Raw genomic sequence first — 18,059 nt, forward strand, 5'->3', positions numbered from 1 at the left:
AGAAAAAATCATAAGAACGTAGCGGGCATAACGACAAAAGCTTAGCGTGATTGTGATAGTGCACTTCCAGTTCTGGGTTCCTTCAAGATCCATGTAATTTAAAAAAACATAAACAGCACATATAATGCTGCGCTCAAACCAGTACTGCATGTGTTTTGTGGAAATGTCAGGTATATTGACAGTTGTCCAGCCAAAGCCATGCATTGTGTGAGTAGTCCGAACTACAGTGCTGGACAACATTCATCACTAAGTGAGGGGGAGGGAGGTTTTCAGGCTAGGGCTGGAGATTTCTCATTTCATCAATAAGTCTACAGCAGAGCCTGAAGTTAACTTTTTGGACCACCTGCCACGGTGGCAGGTGGATAATATACCTGCAACTGTCACTTTTTACCAGCCACTTTTTTCCCTCATAAAAGGTGAAAAACAAGAATTGCTGTGTCTTCATAATCCTATCTTGTCCTATTCATGGTAGCCTACTCATGGACTTTGCTGTAGGCCTAGAAGGGGGGCCTGCCTTGATAATCCAGCATAAAGGCATAATTTCCTATCTTGGGCTGGGACACACATTCATAAGGTTTCATAAAGTACATATTGGACTTTAACTTATCGTTGCACCTACAATAATGTAGCTGTCCGCAATTTAGGTCATCCTGTACATCTCATCTGCGTTTTTGTTTGATGCGGGACCCTGATTAGTCCAGGCCCGTAAGCCATGCTTACCGATAGTTACGCGTCTGAATCACTCAATTCTCATTGGCTACCATCCACATGGCAGGTAGATTGACAGTGTTACCCGCCAATTGCAAAATTCACCCGCATTTAGCAGGTGGTCGGGTGTTAATTTCAGGCTTGGGTCTACAGTCTTCCTGCTTCCCGCTCTCTCCTATACCTTCCATTCTTTGGCTTTGCCAAATGACCCTCCACGCCAGAGGCAGCGACCCTTTATCCAGTAAGCCAGTCACACAAACACACACAGCCATAACCCTTTACACTGTCTGTCAGTGTCAAAAATGTAGAAACACGCAAAACTATTTTTAAACCATCAGTTTAGCCAGGAAATGTTTTTCAGCTGGATACAGTTACACAGCTTAGTACAACTTTAATCTCTTGTTCTGGCCACAAACAGTCACATTACACAAATTGCAGCTATGTTATTTGAAGTGGATAGTGGTGCTACATAGTAATTACACAAAGTCTCCACATGGTTCTTTGAAACATCCTGATTGTTTTTCAGTTTCTCCCACAAAAAACATTATTAGTTAAATGTGCAGCTGAGTCACTGGTTTCAACCAAGGACCACAGAAAACCCATGCTTATTTACAAAGGGAACGGTATTTAGCAGAGATATTACTTCACAATTTTCATGTTAAACGTCTTCTTTGCTGGAGCTTTTCCGTCTTGTTTCCTCCTGTTTGTATCAGACTCAACAGAAGAGTCACATCAAGTTGGTGGAGAAAGCAGAGGAACTATGAATGTTTGATTAACCAACCGTATTAAACTAGAAGGGAATCTATAACTGCAAGTTTGCATAACTTAATTGTATCATGAAACTGAGTAGGTTTGTTTCATCACATAGCAAGCTTAGTTCTATCTGTTTTGAACAGGACCAACAGCAAGATTGTTATCAGACTACACCTGCCTGCCACAATGAACAGTGTATAGTGAAACACCGTCACACCTTGATATAAATTAGTATTTGCTAACATTACAGAATATTCTAACAAACCTGCTGAATGAAAACTGCAATTCCACTCCAGAAGTTGCAGTTCACTCAAGGGAGATCTTGTTACTCTTCTGTTCTCCAGCTTTGCTCTCATTACACTGTGCATTTTTTTGACAAGACCATTTTTTAAAGATTAAAATAATATGACTCCAACAATAGCACCAAGCCAAAAAGAGACCACCTGACACCAGCTCTGGCACAGTGGAGCATTGGTTTTGCATCACTCAGTAGCACCCTGTCAGATCAGCGTGTAATAACTGTCACTCATTCCTCATGGGATCATGTAGATGTGACAAGCGGGTAGCTCGCTTGTGACAAAATCTGGATAACACTGAATGGGGTGTAGTAATGACTAGTCAGGAAGCAGGGAGGGACAGTGGACGGTTTTCTTTTAAATAAATGAACATCCTGTAGTGATTAGAACATCTTAAAAACTAGATCATTGTAGCTATGTAACTAGTTATGAACTAAGGGCCATGTTTTTACCTAAAAGGAGGAAAAGGAGGAGGCTGTGTTTCAGGGGGTCTTACTCTTAGGTCATCGTTTAGAGACTTATTGTTGCACGTTTATGGCCCTAACCTCTAGCCGAAACCAAAATGTATTTCTTTTGGGGCCCTGTCAACAGAAGTTGTCATCACTCACAAAGCATATATTGATACATCTTAAATATAGCCAAAATACATAAGGTAAATATACTGTACATCATACTAAGAGGCTTAGTAGTGTAGCTGCCATGATACTTTTGCAGCGTAACCTCTCTACTCCCTGTCTTCAAGCTAACACATGACATGTTAGGATTCATGGTTTAATTTATTGTAGACGCAATTTCCAGTTTTGGATGCCTGGTCAAGTTTGTTAGTTTTGAGGATGCTGTGAAGTCAGCCATTCAAAAGCTCTGTGAGTCAGTGCCCTGATGACTAAAACACACTTCCTGATAAACACAGTGGCTCACATGGAAACCTCTCCCACATCTTGTGCAATAGCATAATAAATACTTTGTGTTCTATTGCTTTATTGCATTTTCTTAAATTCATCAGAATTCTGCAATGCGAAAAGGGCATGTATATGGACATGTTTTTTTTCTGAATCATCAATATTTTCAGTGTCCCTGTATGTCCTATTTTATATTTTTTTTATTTTAGTCCCTAAACTTGTCTGTAAACAGCTAATGACAACAAAAAGGTGGTGAAATTCTTAAAGATTAGTGTTGAGGTGGTAAAAAAAAGCAGTGTCAGTTGATTGTATGGCCCAAATACTTTTAAACAGTAGTTGTGAGGCTAGAAAGAGGGTGTTAATTATTCACTTCCCCGTCCAGTTTGAAGCTACTGGCCTTGCAGTCCATGTTTATTTATATAGTAGCTGCCTATAATCAGCTAGAGTAATGCATAAATGTGTTGCTGAGGTAATTTTTAAGCAATCTTGTAAATGCACCAAGGCAGATGTGATGGAAAGGAAAAGAAAAACAGAGATTAGAGGATAGATGCAGGATTATTGTATGCTATACTGACAACAAACTAAACCAAATTCCCCCTTCTAATGGTGCAGACTTCCAGAATTGTAAAAAAAAAAAAACTACACCTTTAAGAAGTGCCAGTTTTGGTGCACGCTCCGGATATGCCTCAAGTCACAGCTCTGGGCAATAAAAGTAGGATTACAGGTCGAGAAATGTGTTGCTGCGTGTACCTGCAGTCGCCTGGGGTGGGTTTTCACTCTTGTGAGTGAGTGAGGAGGAGATGGAAACCATTCAGCACACCATGCCTCCATTCTTCTCTCATAAATTGTCCCCATAAAGAAACCCACTGATGCTGTAACATGAATTTGTTTCCACTATCTCTGCCTCCAGGTCTCTCTCCAATCACTCTCTTTGCCTTTCTGTTTTAGTCTCTGCCTGTCTCTCATGGTTCTCTTTTCCACTCTCTTTTGGTCTTGTGTGACTACTTTCCCTTTCCCTTCCTCATCCCTCTTTCAGTGTCCCCACCTCTGAACGTGTTCTCTCACCCACTCAGGCCATTGCCAAACATTCCTGGCATTTAAAATTGGGAGCCAACAGGGGGCTTAGCACCACACTATCATGAGTAATTGAAATAATCTACTCCATTGCTAATGACTCATCTCCTTGGCACTAGATGCTATTCTCCACATCATTGGGAGTGTGGTGCAGGAGGTGCCAGTGCCCGGAGACATTTCCGAGCACATTTCTCAGAAAGGGGGGGGGGGGGGGGGGGGGGAGAGAGGAGAGCGAGAGGAGAGAGAGAGAGAGAGAGAGAGAGAGAGAGAGAGAGAGAGAGAGAGAGGGAGAGAACACCCATCTACTGTGAGACAAACATTATGGAAAACATCAAGGTTTTTTCCTCCAGGCATTCTGGCCCTGTTGCACAACTCTCCTTCCGCAAAATGACTGAGCATGACCTGAAAGATTGGATGTGGACAAATTGAAGTTACAACTTTGACAATGTGTATAATAAATTGACCACTGGCATAAAATATTTCACACCGGAGGGGTTATTTCTGTCTGATACCCCCACGCACATTGACACACTTCAACACACACTTTAGGTGTGGTGGTGTGGCTATGGATTGAGGACTGGCAAGTGGACTGGACAGCAGGGTGTTTGAACGGGAGAGCTCAATCATGCAAGCTGTTTGAACAACTGGCCTTCTCTGCACTGTGGGCACTGTGGGAAAACTCTCACATGGACATTTGCCTGCCTGGATGAATGGGGAGTATGACGTTGAAAGTATGTTCATTGAGAAATGCATTGACGCAGACTGCTCTGCAGTACTAGCCCAGCCCCTTGTCAGTGTAACAAGTCTCAACAGTTACAACAATGTATGAGTGAACAAAGTCAAGTGGAGCAGATAAAGTAACACTGCTAAAGACAACTCCTCTTGTGATTAGATGCTGTTGCTTGTGTTGAGGTATGCAGGGAATGGTCATGCTGACAGCTGAGGGTGTGTGTGTGTGTGTGTGTGTGTGTGTGTGTGTGTGTGTGTGTGTGTGGTGTGTGTGTGTGTGTGTGTGTGTGTGTGTGTGTGTGTGTGTGTGTGTGTGTGTGTGTGTGTGTGTGTGTTGATGTGTGTGTGTGTGTAGGGGTTGCAGTGAACATATCTGTATGTATTTTATGTGTGAAAGACAACAAGACAAGATACAGAAAGATTACGTGTGAGAAATCTGCAGCAACCTTAACCACATTTGAAATACATACACCCACATACAGGATATACAGCTTCAATACCATTACTTGACATGCCAGAAGACTAGCTGGCACACAAGCACGCACGCACACGCACACAAACACACACTCAGACACACATACACACATACAAACACACACACAAACACACAAACACCAGACTTGACATGGATACAAAGATAGCACATGTACATAGCACATGCTGAAGCGTGTAGACATGACAAACATCCAAGGCACTCTGGAAACACAAGCAGGAAATGACAGAAGACAGAGTGGCTGCACACGTCTTCACATAACTGCAGGTGGAGCCCCGCTCGGCAGCCCGTGTGGAGCAGAATGCGCGGGGGTGGTGCTGGCTTTTCAGGTTAAGGAAGTCATGACATGCCCCTCCAGCAGGCCCATAAATCAGTCGGCTCAATCTCACTAAGGGTAGCTACGGGAGAGAGAGAGAGAGACACATTGCACACACAGGCACGAGCACCAGCCAGTTCCACCACACACACACACACACACACACACACACACACACACACACACACACACACACACACACACACACACACACACACACACACACACACACACACACACACACACACACACACACACACACACACACACAGCAGGTGTGCACTTTTTATGTAAACGGCTGTGGCACATTTGGCCTCAGGCCTTACATGCCACACCTTCCACTATGTGGTCGAGTGTATGTGTTTGTGGGCCCTAGTTTAACGATCCAAGCGTGAAGTGCATGGCGCAGGTGTGTTTAGTATCCAAATCCACTTTTGCTAGTGTAAAGGCAGAAAAAAGGGTCTGTGCGCCATCCTCATGGTTCAAAAGTGTTGTATACTTCGTGTAAGTCAATTCATAGATGTGTTTTGGGTGTAACATGCAATAAACCAATCAGAGTGTCATCTCCCATTCCCTTTTAAAGCCAGGCGCGTTTGTACCTTGGCACACTGATATTAAGATGGCGGATTTGCAACGTATTATTTTTATAAGTAATCATTTGCATGTGTGTATGCTGCTGCGCTTCCCTATGTGTATGTAACAAGCATAGTGTGTGCACGCTGTCCATGAGCTTAGTCATATTTTTACTAATGTGCTGTTATAATAACAATAAAATACTGCACTATTGAACTTAGACCACGTTTCTGTTGGTCAATGGTGCAACCACTTCCCGCTGGCTCAAGATAGCAATACAGCCAGAATGCACCTGAACACACCTCCCTGTAAGACCAGCACGCCCATGGGCGCAAAGACGGGCGGAGGTGCATTTGCTATTTAAACAACGTGGGTGCTGGATGGGTAATTGACAACTGCATCGTTTTAAGGTTTCAACTGAATTTGACTTTACACTTTTGAAATGTGTGACCTTTTGTAATTTAATAAAAAAACAACGTGGTTAATTGGTCACTTTAGTTTAACCAATGTGGGTGGGGCCTTAGACATGCAATGCAGTACTGTCATTTTGTCAGTATGCTTTCAAAATGAAGTAAAAAAATAATACAGGAAGCGTTTGGAACACAAGGAAGGTGTAGTGCAACAATGCCGTGTGCCTTGAAATTCTTTTCTCTTGGGGAGTTATAGAGGATAGGTAGCCTTGAAATACTGTAAGGAGGTTCTTAAATAATTCACACATAAGTGAGTGGAATCACATAAGCAGCAAATACAGGACACACAGACGTCTGATTAGCGGTTTATGGCCATGGATGTTTTTGTGCAACAAGCTTTTTGTTCTCTAGAATAATAGAACATTAATTGCCTTCCTGTAGCTTGTAGATAAAATTGTGCCATTGCTACACGTTATGTACGCCAACTGCTGTACAAATTGTACAACTTGAGGTAGTTAACCTTTAGATTTGAGTTTTTTTTGCATTCAATAGATTTCTAGTAACCTACAATACCATGCAAAACAATAGAGGCTCTAAACCGTATACACTCCATCACTACGACTTCCTAAATTAAAATTTGGAAGCAAAATCCCCAAAATGTTCTCTGGACAATTGCCAAATAGTAGTACCTCATGTAAATGAGAGCTTTAGGGAGATTTCTCAATCCATGGAATCATTTATGGAACATCTTAGTCACACTATTGCTTTGCAGAGTACCTATAGTCAGATCATCCCCTAATCTCTGCTAAATGCAATGCAAAACCACGTGATGACTCAACACTAAATATACTAATCTGAGGTGTTCAGTTCCAAGAGGTTACGACATGCTAATTCTTCTGCATGTGTCAGAAAACATGGAATATGGAGATAAAAACAGGAATTTCCCAAGTCGATATGCGAGACTGATATCCAGACCTTTTATGTTGGAAATAATGGCTATATGTAGTAGTAGTAGGAGTAGTAGTAGAAGAGTGTGTGTGTAAGCCTTCCTGTCAAGTGAGATTAAAGCCGACAGCAGTCAAAGTAAATCTTGCATTGAACTTGAATCTTAAAGGTTGTCTGTGAAGACAAACTAAAGATGTCAGCCAGTCTGATTTATTTTTACTCTACTTCTAAGAATTAATTGAAAACTCTTTTTATGAGAAGCTATTTGTTACACACCCTTGAATTTTACAAGTTGAGACAGCTAGATTCCATTTTACAGTATGAACAGGTAGACTAACCGTTTTATAGATAATATGAATCTGGCTGGTGGTAAATTAAAAATTTACTCTGACAACCATAAATGGAAGAATTTCGGTTGTTTAGGCATGTTTGGGGTTTTGTGTCCACCTGCATCCATCTGTACAAGTGCAGAGAAGGAAAGAAGAGGGAGGCTCTAAGAGCTAGGGCTAATTAACTTATAACTTGACTGGTTATATGCCACAATGGGGCATCACTCTTTGCAAAAATAATGTTACATATACTGTATCTACACTGTATAAAAATAAAGAACTAGGGTAATCTACAGCCAACAGTCTGAGGGCTGAAGAAAACTTGCGTATTGCTAACAGTGCAGGTTGTCATCGAGTACAAAAACCCTGTCTTGCCTTTCTCTACTTTTTAGCCAACTAAATTCTGAGTGTGCAGGTCTGACCGCTATTCTGTCAGAATTAGAAAAGCAGCAATAACTCTATATCCACAGTTAGTATGCTGATGTATTGGGGTACACATCCGGCCTTGCACAGTGAGAAAAACGTTAACAGCAGCACCTGACCCTCATTATATCATTCAGGTGTCCTTGGGTCAGGCTCTTAACTAGGGTTGGGTTCAGAACCCTGTACTATAAAAGTCCTCGCACGCACGTACGCACTACGTCGGCTCAGCAGTTTTGTTGAAGTCACATTGAGTCACGGCAATGCCGATAAAGTAGTTTGGATGAGTGTTGTTGCAGTATTTAAAACTTCACATTTGATGAAACTATTCTGTAGACATCGTGGTCCTGTTCACAGGTGAAAGGATCAAATATTGTTAAATGTACTCTCTTCTAATAATGCCATTCCTACCTCCATTATTTAGTGCCTGTGAAACCACCAATCCATGTATTAAATCCATGGATCATTTTGAATATTAAAGGATGACAGTATAGCCAAAGAAATCCACTAACAGCTCTATTTAAAACAACATCCTGCCCACTCAGTCAAAACAGCAGACAAAAAAAGAAAAGCAGTGGCAATCAATAGATATGATAGATGATAGCAAGGAGGCTGAAAACAAACAACACCACTGCAGGTTTCAAGGATAGGAGCGACCAGAAACAACAACAAAAACTAAACTGAAGACTTCATCAGATCAAACAGACAATAGCTGCCAGCATAGTTTAGTTTGCCGATACAGCCAAATACAGAACTGTGTCGGGATGAATTCAAAAAAGCACAGAAAAACCTGGAGTCAGTTCAAGATTCAAGTGATACCACAAAAGCCATGCTCGGATTTTTTTTCTTTAAAGCCTCCTCCACCTGAGGGAGGCGATAAATCTTGAGTTTTTCTACTCAGTTGAGGCAATGACTGGGCCAGAGGTCAAACCAGTAAGACAGATGAAAACAAGAGATTGTCTAGAGGCCCATTAAAAGAAAATTGCTGAAGAGGGACAGAGACATTCATGTCCTGCCTTTGTGGGAGCAATGGAAGTGATTGTGTGTGTGTGTGTGTGTGTGTGTGTGTGTGTGTGTGTGTGTGTGTGTGTGTGTGTGTGTGTGTGTGTGTGTGTGTGTGTGTGTGTGTGTGTGTGTGTGTGTGTGTGTGTTTATAGGAGTGCAATATGTGCGGGAGCTTTAAAGGTACCCGTGAATCGCAGATGATATGACTGGGTCAGTATTTTAAGGTATCACATATTGATATCTGGTAGTCATCCAAGTTCCAGAAACATCCATTTGAGGTCTGACAGTCATACAAACATTTTTTGTTAAAATTCCTTTCTCCGGTAAGGTCTGTTGAGGAGAAGAAAACAGTTGCCACATGTTTTGCTCTCTCCACATTTTTCATAACTTCTCCTCTCTTTCTGCACATTCTTTGTTTTTAGTCATTGCTGTGCTCACTTAGCCACAGAATGAATGTGCGCAGTGAGAAAGTTGTGTGGAGAATGTGGTGCAGCTGAATTCTTATGTTAGCACACAGCTATTGTTGTCCCTTCCTGGAAATCCCAGCAAGTGGCTGTCTCAACATGCACACAGTTGAGCGGAAAGAACACATTTAAAAATCACCTCTTTTTATTGGACCTAACGGGTGTTTTTAAATCACTTATGGGCTTGTATAATTTGTGAGGGAAAAGTCACTGCTACTGAAAATGTTTTCAAAGCAGTCTTTCGTGTCACACAGGTAATTTTTGCTCTGCTGCACCTGTCATGTGAAGCAACACTAGGACATCTCTGAACTTCTTCATCAACTCCCAGCTTTAAATCATATACATACATATGCTAAATCAAACAGCATACTAATGAATGGTCCACCGGGACATGCAACATAAAATTATAGCAAAGACACAAAATCAATTACTTGTCACTTAACCTGCAATTACTGAAGGTGTGAAGGTTTACAGAGGTTGTTGGGTGACACAAAATAGAGTTGTTAGAAAAATGAAAACCTGCCATCTACCTGCCATCATCTTCTGGGCCTCATATGGCTCCATGTAGCCATCATTCTCAGTCGTCACTTTTTCTGTGCTGGTCTGAGTGCCACCAGCCTGCTCAGCATCGAAAGGGTCCGCATAGTCTTCAAGGATAATGAGCTGCAGAAGAAATGAAAAACAAAGAAAGGTGAAAAAAAGCAAGAGGGGAATTCATTTTGCTGCTCTGTTGAACAATACAATATGGGTAGGTGTCAGGAGAGTTGCCTTACAGATACTGCTGCGGCCCAGGACAGGACCAAGTGATATCCACTGAGGCAGGACGAGAGATAAAAGGGAGAAACAGACATAAATAACACCCCACCTCTGTATGCCTCAGCACACCACCACAATGCCTCAGCTTTTAGCCTTACAGCACGCTCTTTGCTACCGCTGGTCTGCCTAATTACATGAGTAACAGGCCTACATTTCAAAAGTAGAGGAAAGAAGACCACAACTGCTCAACTTTCTTAAGAGAAACAATTTGGCTGATTTATGCCGAACTGGCAGTGAGCCACGGCTAATTGCAGTCTTTCTCTTTTGCTGAGCATTTAGTGCAGTAGATGGCAATTAGGTGGACGTCCCAAGACCCAGAAATACAGCTCAAACCTTCAGGGAGCAGAGAAACAGCCTGCATCTATAGTGCCCTGGGGGGATATTTGTTTTCTTGAAATGTTTGCTTCATCTACCAGGACACCGCTTTAAAAATAAAGATCTACCCTTTAAAAGGAAATACAAGTAAGCAATCCATCCTCTTGGACATTGGATCTAATGAGGGGGTGTAACTGCATGGGTTTGGGCCTGCTGTTAGAAAACTGACTTTTTCTTTGCTGAGGCTCCTAAGAGTCTAGTCCTACCAATCAGTTGGGACGAGGATAATGTTCTGTAATTTAAATTGTTTTCAATTCTATTTTACTTATAGTATCAAATCATAATAACAAGAGCTATCTCAAGACACTGGTAAATTGATTAAATAGATACCTCTTCTGATTTGTCAACTCTCTATTATATTGCACCCCCTTTATATATATATATATATATATATATATATATATATTTATGTCTTTATTTTTATGTGTACAGCGCAATCATCGGGGGATTCGGGGCTGCGCGGAGCGCAACAGGCTAAGATGTTATCCGACTGCTGCGCACCTACTCGGATAGACCGGGGTCCCGTGGTATACGTCAGGCCTCTGGGAAAATGAGGAGCAATACAGGAGTAATTTAATGCTAACTTTTATTGTTTCCCCATTGTATTCCTCTCTTCTTAACACTTATAAATACACAATATTCTTCCCTGTTCCTTTACTTTGTTCTTGTTTTTCCAGTTAGACAAACACACTTGTTGTTGTCTCACTCTGTTTAATAAAAGAATACTATATTATTCATTCATCCAAGCGTAATGTTTGTAATTCTTTAATATATTTGATACTTTGTGTATGGCTTGGTCTTAAAATGATTGTGGTTTTGTGGTCAACTCATGCCTCATCAGAAGAAGTGGGTTGGACACTGGCTAAATGCTGAATGGACTGGTGCTTTGCGATCGAGAAAGCAGAGTAGCAAAATAGCATATGAATGTTCTGTGACACTGTGATTGTTAAACAATAGTTTACAATATGCTACTTTTAATATTGTAGTGTAATAAAATATATTGCTCCATTGATTAGCTGTATATAATATTTTGACTTAAGATGCAAAAAAGCAGCTTGAGTTTTTTTTTTTTTTTATTTGATCACATTTTGAAGATAAAACCTGTTTTGACTTTAGCTATCTGACTAGTGTATATTTGTATAAAAAAGATCTGACAGTCACTCTGGAAGTAAAAGGTTTTTATTGTTGTGTTTAAAACTTGTTGTTGGGTGATTATTGATTACATTAATGCCAGATTATGCCTTTAAGAAAACATTTTGTGTATTAAAGACCAGTATTATACTACAGATATGTTATCTGTAGTGAGTTCTCATTTTTAATAGTCCTTTATTGTGTTTTTTTATAGTGAATTTTGTAGTAAAACTCTAGCTTTCAGTTGTCCCCCTACCACTCCAAATGTAAAACTGACCTTTACAAATATGCAATAATGCAACAACAGTAAAACAAGTACTTGGGTCTGTATTTTCATTTCTATTTACCATTCAATATCACACTCGCTGCTGTCAGTCCCATAGAAGAACATGACAATGCGGCGTGTTTGGAACTATACAGGCTTACATGAACTACGTGACCACCGCGCCAGCGAGATCAAAGAGTGTTGCAACTCTCTCTCTCTGACTGGCACTACACCCTATGAGTCATGTGTGAGAGGAAGGGATTTTGTCTTATTATAAAAAAGCTCATCACTCATCTAGTGGACTGGGCCAGGCGGGGCAGGCTGGAGGTGGACTGAGCCTCGTGCACGCCGTGCTGTGCCTCCACCTAGCCAGCTTTCCAGAGAACAACCACTTTCCAACTTTGCCACAGAGGGAGCACACTTCCCAGAAGCACACCCCATATGCAGGCCACCCGTGAGAAGGCCAGACACAGACACACACAGACACACACAGACACACACAGACACACACACACAGACACACACACACACACACACACACACACACACACACACACACACACACACACACACACACACACACACACACACACACACACACACACACACACACACACACACACACACACACACACACACACACACACACACACACACACACACACACACACACACACACAGGAAAGCAAGTAAAATGTACAGGCGTTTTGAAAATCTGGGAGTTATGTTACGCCTGGGAAAGCACCGACGTTTCTACAGTACTGATCAAGGTCAAATGTCTTTTTTTTTTTTTTACCTCTTGGAACATTTTAAGTGTTAAATGCTTAAACGTTCACTAGGGATAACTTGTAAGCTGCTTAGTGACAGAGAAATGCTGGCAGGTATATTCCTGTACACCTCCACTATACATGGATTAGGCAATAATAGCAAAGGAAGTAAGTACCACGGATGTGTTTCATAGCAGCTACTGTGTGTTAAATCCACCATCCTCAATATTCCCTTTCCATCTGTTTTGGGAAAATAACTTTTTCTGCCACGGCATAATTATGGGTTACTCAAATGTTTTGCTTCTGTGAATTCAAGCAGAGGGAAAAATCCAATACAAACATTGTCCTACTTTGTTTATGTGGCACAGAAATATACATTATTCACCCAAATTTAATTAAATGTAAGCCATTCAGATAAGCAGCATCTTTATGGTCTCAGAGATCCCCAAACTCTGCATATGAATGTATTACAGCCACAGTGTCATTACCATCTCACACCTTGTTGCATAGAAACTCATCCATCAGTAATTAGCATGTGCCAAACCAACCTCAGATACAGTCACTGCAAACACAGCCCAAACCTAAGAATAAGTTACCCTCACTAAAAAAAACAGATGAATCACCTAAATAGGAGGGATGGAGCCCATTTTGACTGCGGTCCACATACTGTAGCAGAGTTGCTCGAGGTATGAGACCATAGCCCACAAATGTGATAAAACACTCCAAATGTTGCATCTTACATTCTCTCCAGTAGCTTCAGATGAGAGAGGTAGTTTAGATATTTGCCCACAAAGAGGTTTTAGCAGCACTCACCCATTAAACTTCCAACAACCACTTCATGCACCTTCATGTGCCAAAGGATGTTTGGGCATGTTTCAGGAAATAACAACAATCACTTAATAAGTTATGTGTGGAGCCACTCCAAACGCATGACATCATCTTTTTTCTTTCCTGTTGACATAATGTAGGACAAAAAAGGGCAGGGTATGTGATGAAAAATTCTGATATTAATTTGGGATTAAATTCAATCATGGATACAAACCAAAGCTTGGATTCCAGACTCAACAACACATTTTTAGTTTTGGTCCTCTCCCAACAGCTTTGCTTTTGGTTCATATTGTGGTTAATATTTATGGCTTGGACATTTTGGATTGGTAATGTCAATATTAGCATGGCACTAGAAGGCAGATATGAGAAAGATAAAGTATGTACTGCATGTGCCTTTTTGCTGTTCCAAACAATCAAAATCAGGCTAAATCAAAACATAATCGGCATGGTAGAACTCTGGAAATAAAACAGGAATTGGCAATCAGCCACAAATGGCTCTTGGTTGTTTTGCGGTCGTAAAATGACATCTTTTCGGTAATTTTTTTTTCAACCTGGTTTACAACCCTATTTATCCATGTCTTTGTGTCTAACGGCCCTGACGCACCCACCCGATAATCGGACGTCGGACAGTCTGGCACGCTCGGTGACTCAAGTCTGTTTGGTGTGGTCCGTGCCGTTGTCTGTCGGAGGCCTACATTTTGGCAGACCTGACATGCTCCGTCGGAAGACGGGCACTGCCGGCAGTCAGACTCAAATGACCAATCAGATTGGTGGAGTGCAAACCAGGAAATTACGAGCGGGATGAGCGTGACTAGAGTCTCTCAAAATCTGACGAAAATCTTTCAAATGGACCTTTGTCGATCTGAAATCAAGACAGATTCAGCAACTGCAAAGCCTATTTCTAGCTTAAAATGTTTTCAGAAACCCGTTTTGGTGAACTATTTTGGTAAAATATGAGATTGTATTCTGAAGAAGCCGCCAGGAAAGTCTGGCTTTGAATTTACAGAGAAACTAGACCCACGTGATGACCCACGTCCAATCATCTGCCATCGGCTTCAGTGTGTTCCGATGCACTTTTTTTGGCCAAGAGTTGGCGGTCAGCTGTCGGGTTAGTGTGTCAGGGCCTTTAGTGACGAATGGAAACATCAATCAAGATGTTCAATCAAAAGCAAGATCGTCATGGAAAGGATTCCTACATGGGCAACCTTTCTGTTAAAGAGTAAGTAAATAATATTTTATTTAATGAAGTCTGTTGGGTGACATTTATAATAACAATCGGAGCCTGACAGTGGCAAAAACAGCACTTTTAGTGGACGAAATTGACTATGCACACATACCCTATAGGATTACATTGCAGCCCGGTTCTTAGCTGCCGGTTCGCAGCTTCCGGTCACAGCATTTTTGCAATACTGAACCAATTTCAACGATTGTTGTTCTGATAAGTCACTTACACACAAAAACATAAGATAATAAGGTTCAGGTTGAGAAAAAAATGACCCTTCATTAAATCCCTGCCGCCAAGATGCTCCTCCATTGGTCACGGATCATGGAAAGTGAAACTTAAATTTGTAATGGGGCGGTTGGATTTATTCACACACTTTTAAAAGCTTCTTTCATTTCACATTTTTATCTACATCATTATATGTTGATATGTATGAAGGACTATATGAAATCAGTTTTATTTTTTTTTCAAATTCAAGTTTTTCGGATTTATTTTTGGCCCTTTCGGATTTGCTTTTCTTTTCACTTCTAAATATAGGCTAATATGCTGTATTAGCCTACCTAAATAAAAGCTAATTGAATGCTCAACTATAAAAATGTTGCTGACACTGCGGCACTTCTTGCATGTGCTGGTAAAAGACCTACGGCAGGTGGGTCTGCCTGAGGCTGTTGACGTTTTCTGGAAGAGCCCCTCTCTGCTTGCAATGTTAAACAAGAAACAGACGTATCCTCTTCATTTTCTCAAGCAGTATGTCAGGTTCATCCCACATTGCAACAAAATCTTCCACAAACTCACGCCATGCGTCTATTGATTTTGTCGTTGCCTCAAAAGGTAACATGGAGGGATTTCCCCTCTGGGGATTTAGCTTTGTTCTTGAGATTAACTTTTGATTTCAAATGGTAGTTACTTGTTACATGTGTCTTTGTGGGTTCAGTCAATTGTATGTTGACAAAACTTACAAAACAGTTGTTGTCCAGACTCATAGTAGTTGTTGGGGTATTGTTCAACCCGGTATTTAGCAGTTAATCGTGAGTTTTCTGCGATTCTGCATGTATAAGAGAATTTGATTTGAATTTGAGGATTTGATTCCGTGATTCCGTCTGTGTTTTCCCATACACAGAAATCATAGGGCCCTAGGTATATCATAATAGGCTGCATATTAACCTATTGGTTGAAAACAGGTAGTTCTATGTAAAAATCAGACATTAAGCCCCCCCATATAGCCAAAATGGCATGATCTGCATTTCATAACGCCTTTGCAAAGATTCTACTGTGAGATTGGCCGTCAAATCGGGCTCCTTCCATCAAAGCATCAAAAATTCCACTATTCAGGGTCACCCCTAGTATCTACAACCAATATTTCTCACTTCAAATTCTAATGTCTGATTTAAGGAATACAACTACAGCTGTTAACAATGTGAACATCTTAATTATGGCCCCGGTGGCCACATATACTTAAATAAGGTTGCAAAGGCTTGTCATCCAAAAGCTAAGACTACAAAAAAGGATTTGCATCTTTCAGGCATGTGTATTTGGCTTCAAGTTGAACAGTAAAAGTTTTTTTCAGCACTTGACTCATGTTCTTGTTTCAGTCAGCAGGGACAGACAAGTTTTCTTTTCCTATAAAATTTTAAGTTGAAGCTGATGACAAACCAGGTAGCCGCCTGACTACCGTTTGAATAAAAATGAAACAGAAAGAAGTTGTTCTTGCTATCTCACTTTCATTTAGAATTATGGAGCAAAGGTAAAAAAAAAATAAGCCAACATTGTGGTAGAAATGTTGATGACTAACTAAGTTGTTTGTTTGAGAGGTATCTTTTTTATTAAGGGGGAATTTCTCAGGCACATGGTCATTATCAGCTCCACCCTGTTTGTCACATTCATATCTTTACAATCCAGTACTGTGTACATGTACAGTGTTCTATTTTAGCCCTTTAGCCTATACAGATCCTTGCTGGGCATCTGGAGATTTGAACCGTCGACTCTTTCAATCAACAGACTGCAGATCAACAGACTAACAGACTGTAAGGCGGCATCACCCAAGGGAAGAGGTGGTAATATTTCCGAATTGTTCCAATGTGTCCTTCCTGTCTTACTGCACTAATGACTACTCAACAGCGGGAGGACCGTGGGGTTGTAAGGAGAGGGGATGCTAGAGAGCGGCAGCGTCGCCTGGGGACGGACCATCTGCCTTGTGGTATGCCAGGGTGTGTCACTAGCGCAGCCAAGCCACCCTTGTCATGAAAGCAAAATTCCCACTCAGCACAAGACTGCAGTGCCTCAATATATCAGGTCTTGTCTAAGTCGCTAGAATCTCACAAAGCCACCACACAGGCTTAGACCATGTCCCCCTGGTAACTTGGTCTTTTACTTGTCTGCAGCAAAGAGAGAACTCACTCAATTACTTTCATTCCACAGCTTAGATCCCAGGTTGGCCATGTCTTACACCTGCCAGAGGTCTGGCAGCTCGAAACAAAGAGAGCAACAGACGTCTTGAAATGCACTGCAGCTCTCAGGCGATGAAGCTGACTTCAAATCAGTTGGAACAGAGGGGGGACATTAGCAAAGAAGGGAGACTATAAAAAGGCACCTGCCACTTTGGCTCAATGCTCAATCTTGATGATGCTTGGGCTTGTAGGATTACAATCTGATTTGTATTTGAAGTGAGAAAAAAGGGGCTACAATTCTCCTCCTGCACTCTTCATGGAGAGAAAAGAGGTTTATGCTGGTTAGATTGGTTAGATAATCAGGAGAAAAAGAAGGTAAAAAAAAATAATCAGAAACTCCTATAGGTGAAATTTAAGAAGGGCTGGAAATTTGTTTATAATAATTTGAAAAAAGGCTGCTATAATTCTCTTTGTCTGCATTTTTATTTGAGCAAGCTACATGGCCGGAGTTGGCATTTTAAAACCGACCAGAAACAAATGCGATACAACAGCAGATTGATGATTTTACCAGGCAATAACCAGATAAACACCATTTTTAAAGACTGATCTCACTCTCGCTGATTGAGTGCAGTAGGAATATGATATTATGGTCATGAGTGATCTGACTGGTCCAGGAAGGATTAAATGCGTCACAGGCTAGTCAAGGTTGAAGCCCCCCTGAGACTGCCACAAAAGTCAGCCTCAGTAGGCTGTAGAATGAGGGAGGAGGGAAAGAAAAGAAAGAGGACTGACGTGTGTGATTTATGTCTCACGCCACGAGGGATTTCAGCCACTGATAACCTAATACAACTCAG

General features: G+C 41.2%; 1 protein-coding gene across 5 annotated transcripts in view; it reads right to left on the minus strand.

Moving 5' to 3' along the window:
* Positions 1-18,059, minus strand: part of shf (Src homology 2 domain containing F) — a 100,170-nt gene that overhangs the window by 68,306 nt on the left and 13,805 nt on the right. For all 5 annotated transcript variants that reach the window (XM_032525550.1, XM_032527136.1, XM_032526312.1 and 2 more), the window contains exon 2: positions 9,945-10,077. In XM_032525550.1, the coding sequence (XP_032381441.1) occupies positions 9,945-10,077 (133 nt within the window). The remainder of the gene's footprint in view (positions 1-9,944; positions 10,078-18,059) is intronic.

Source organism: Etheostoma spectabile, chromosome 1, assembly GCF_008692095.1.
Source record: "Etheostoma spectabile isolate EspeVRDwgs_2016 chromosome 1, UIUC_Espe_1.0, whole genome shotgun sequence".
Lineage (NCBI taxonomy): Eukaryota > Metazoa > Chordata > Actinopteri > Perciformes > Percidae > Etheostoma > Etheostoma spectabile.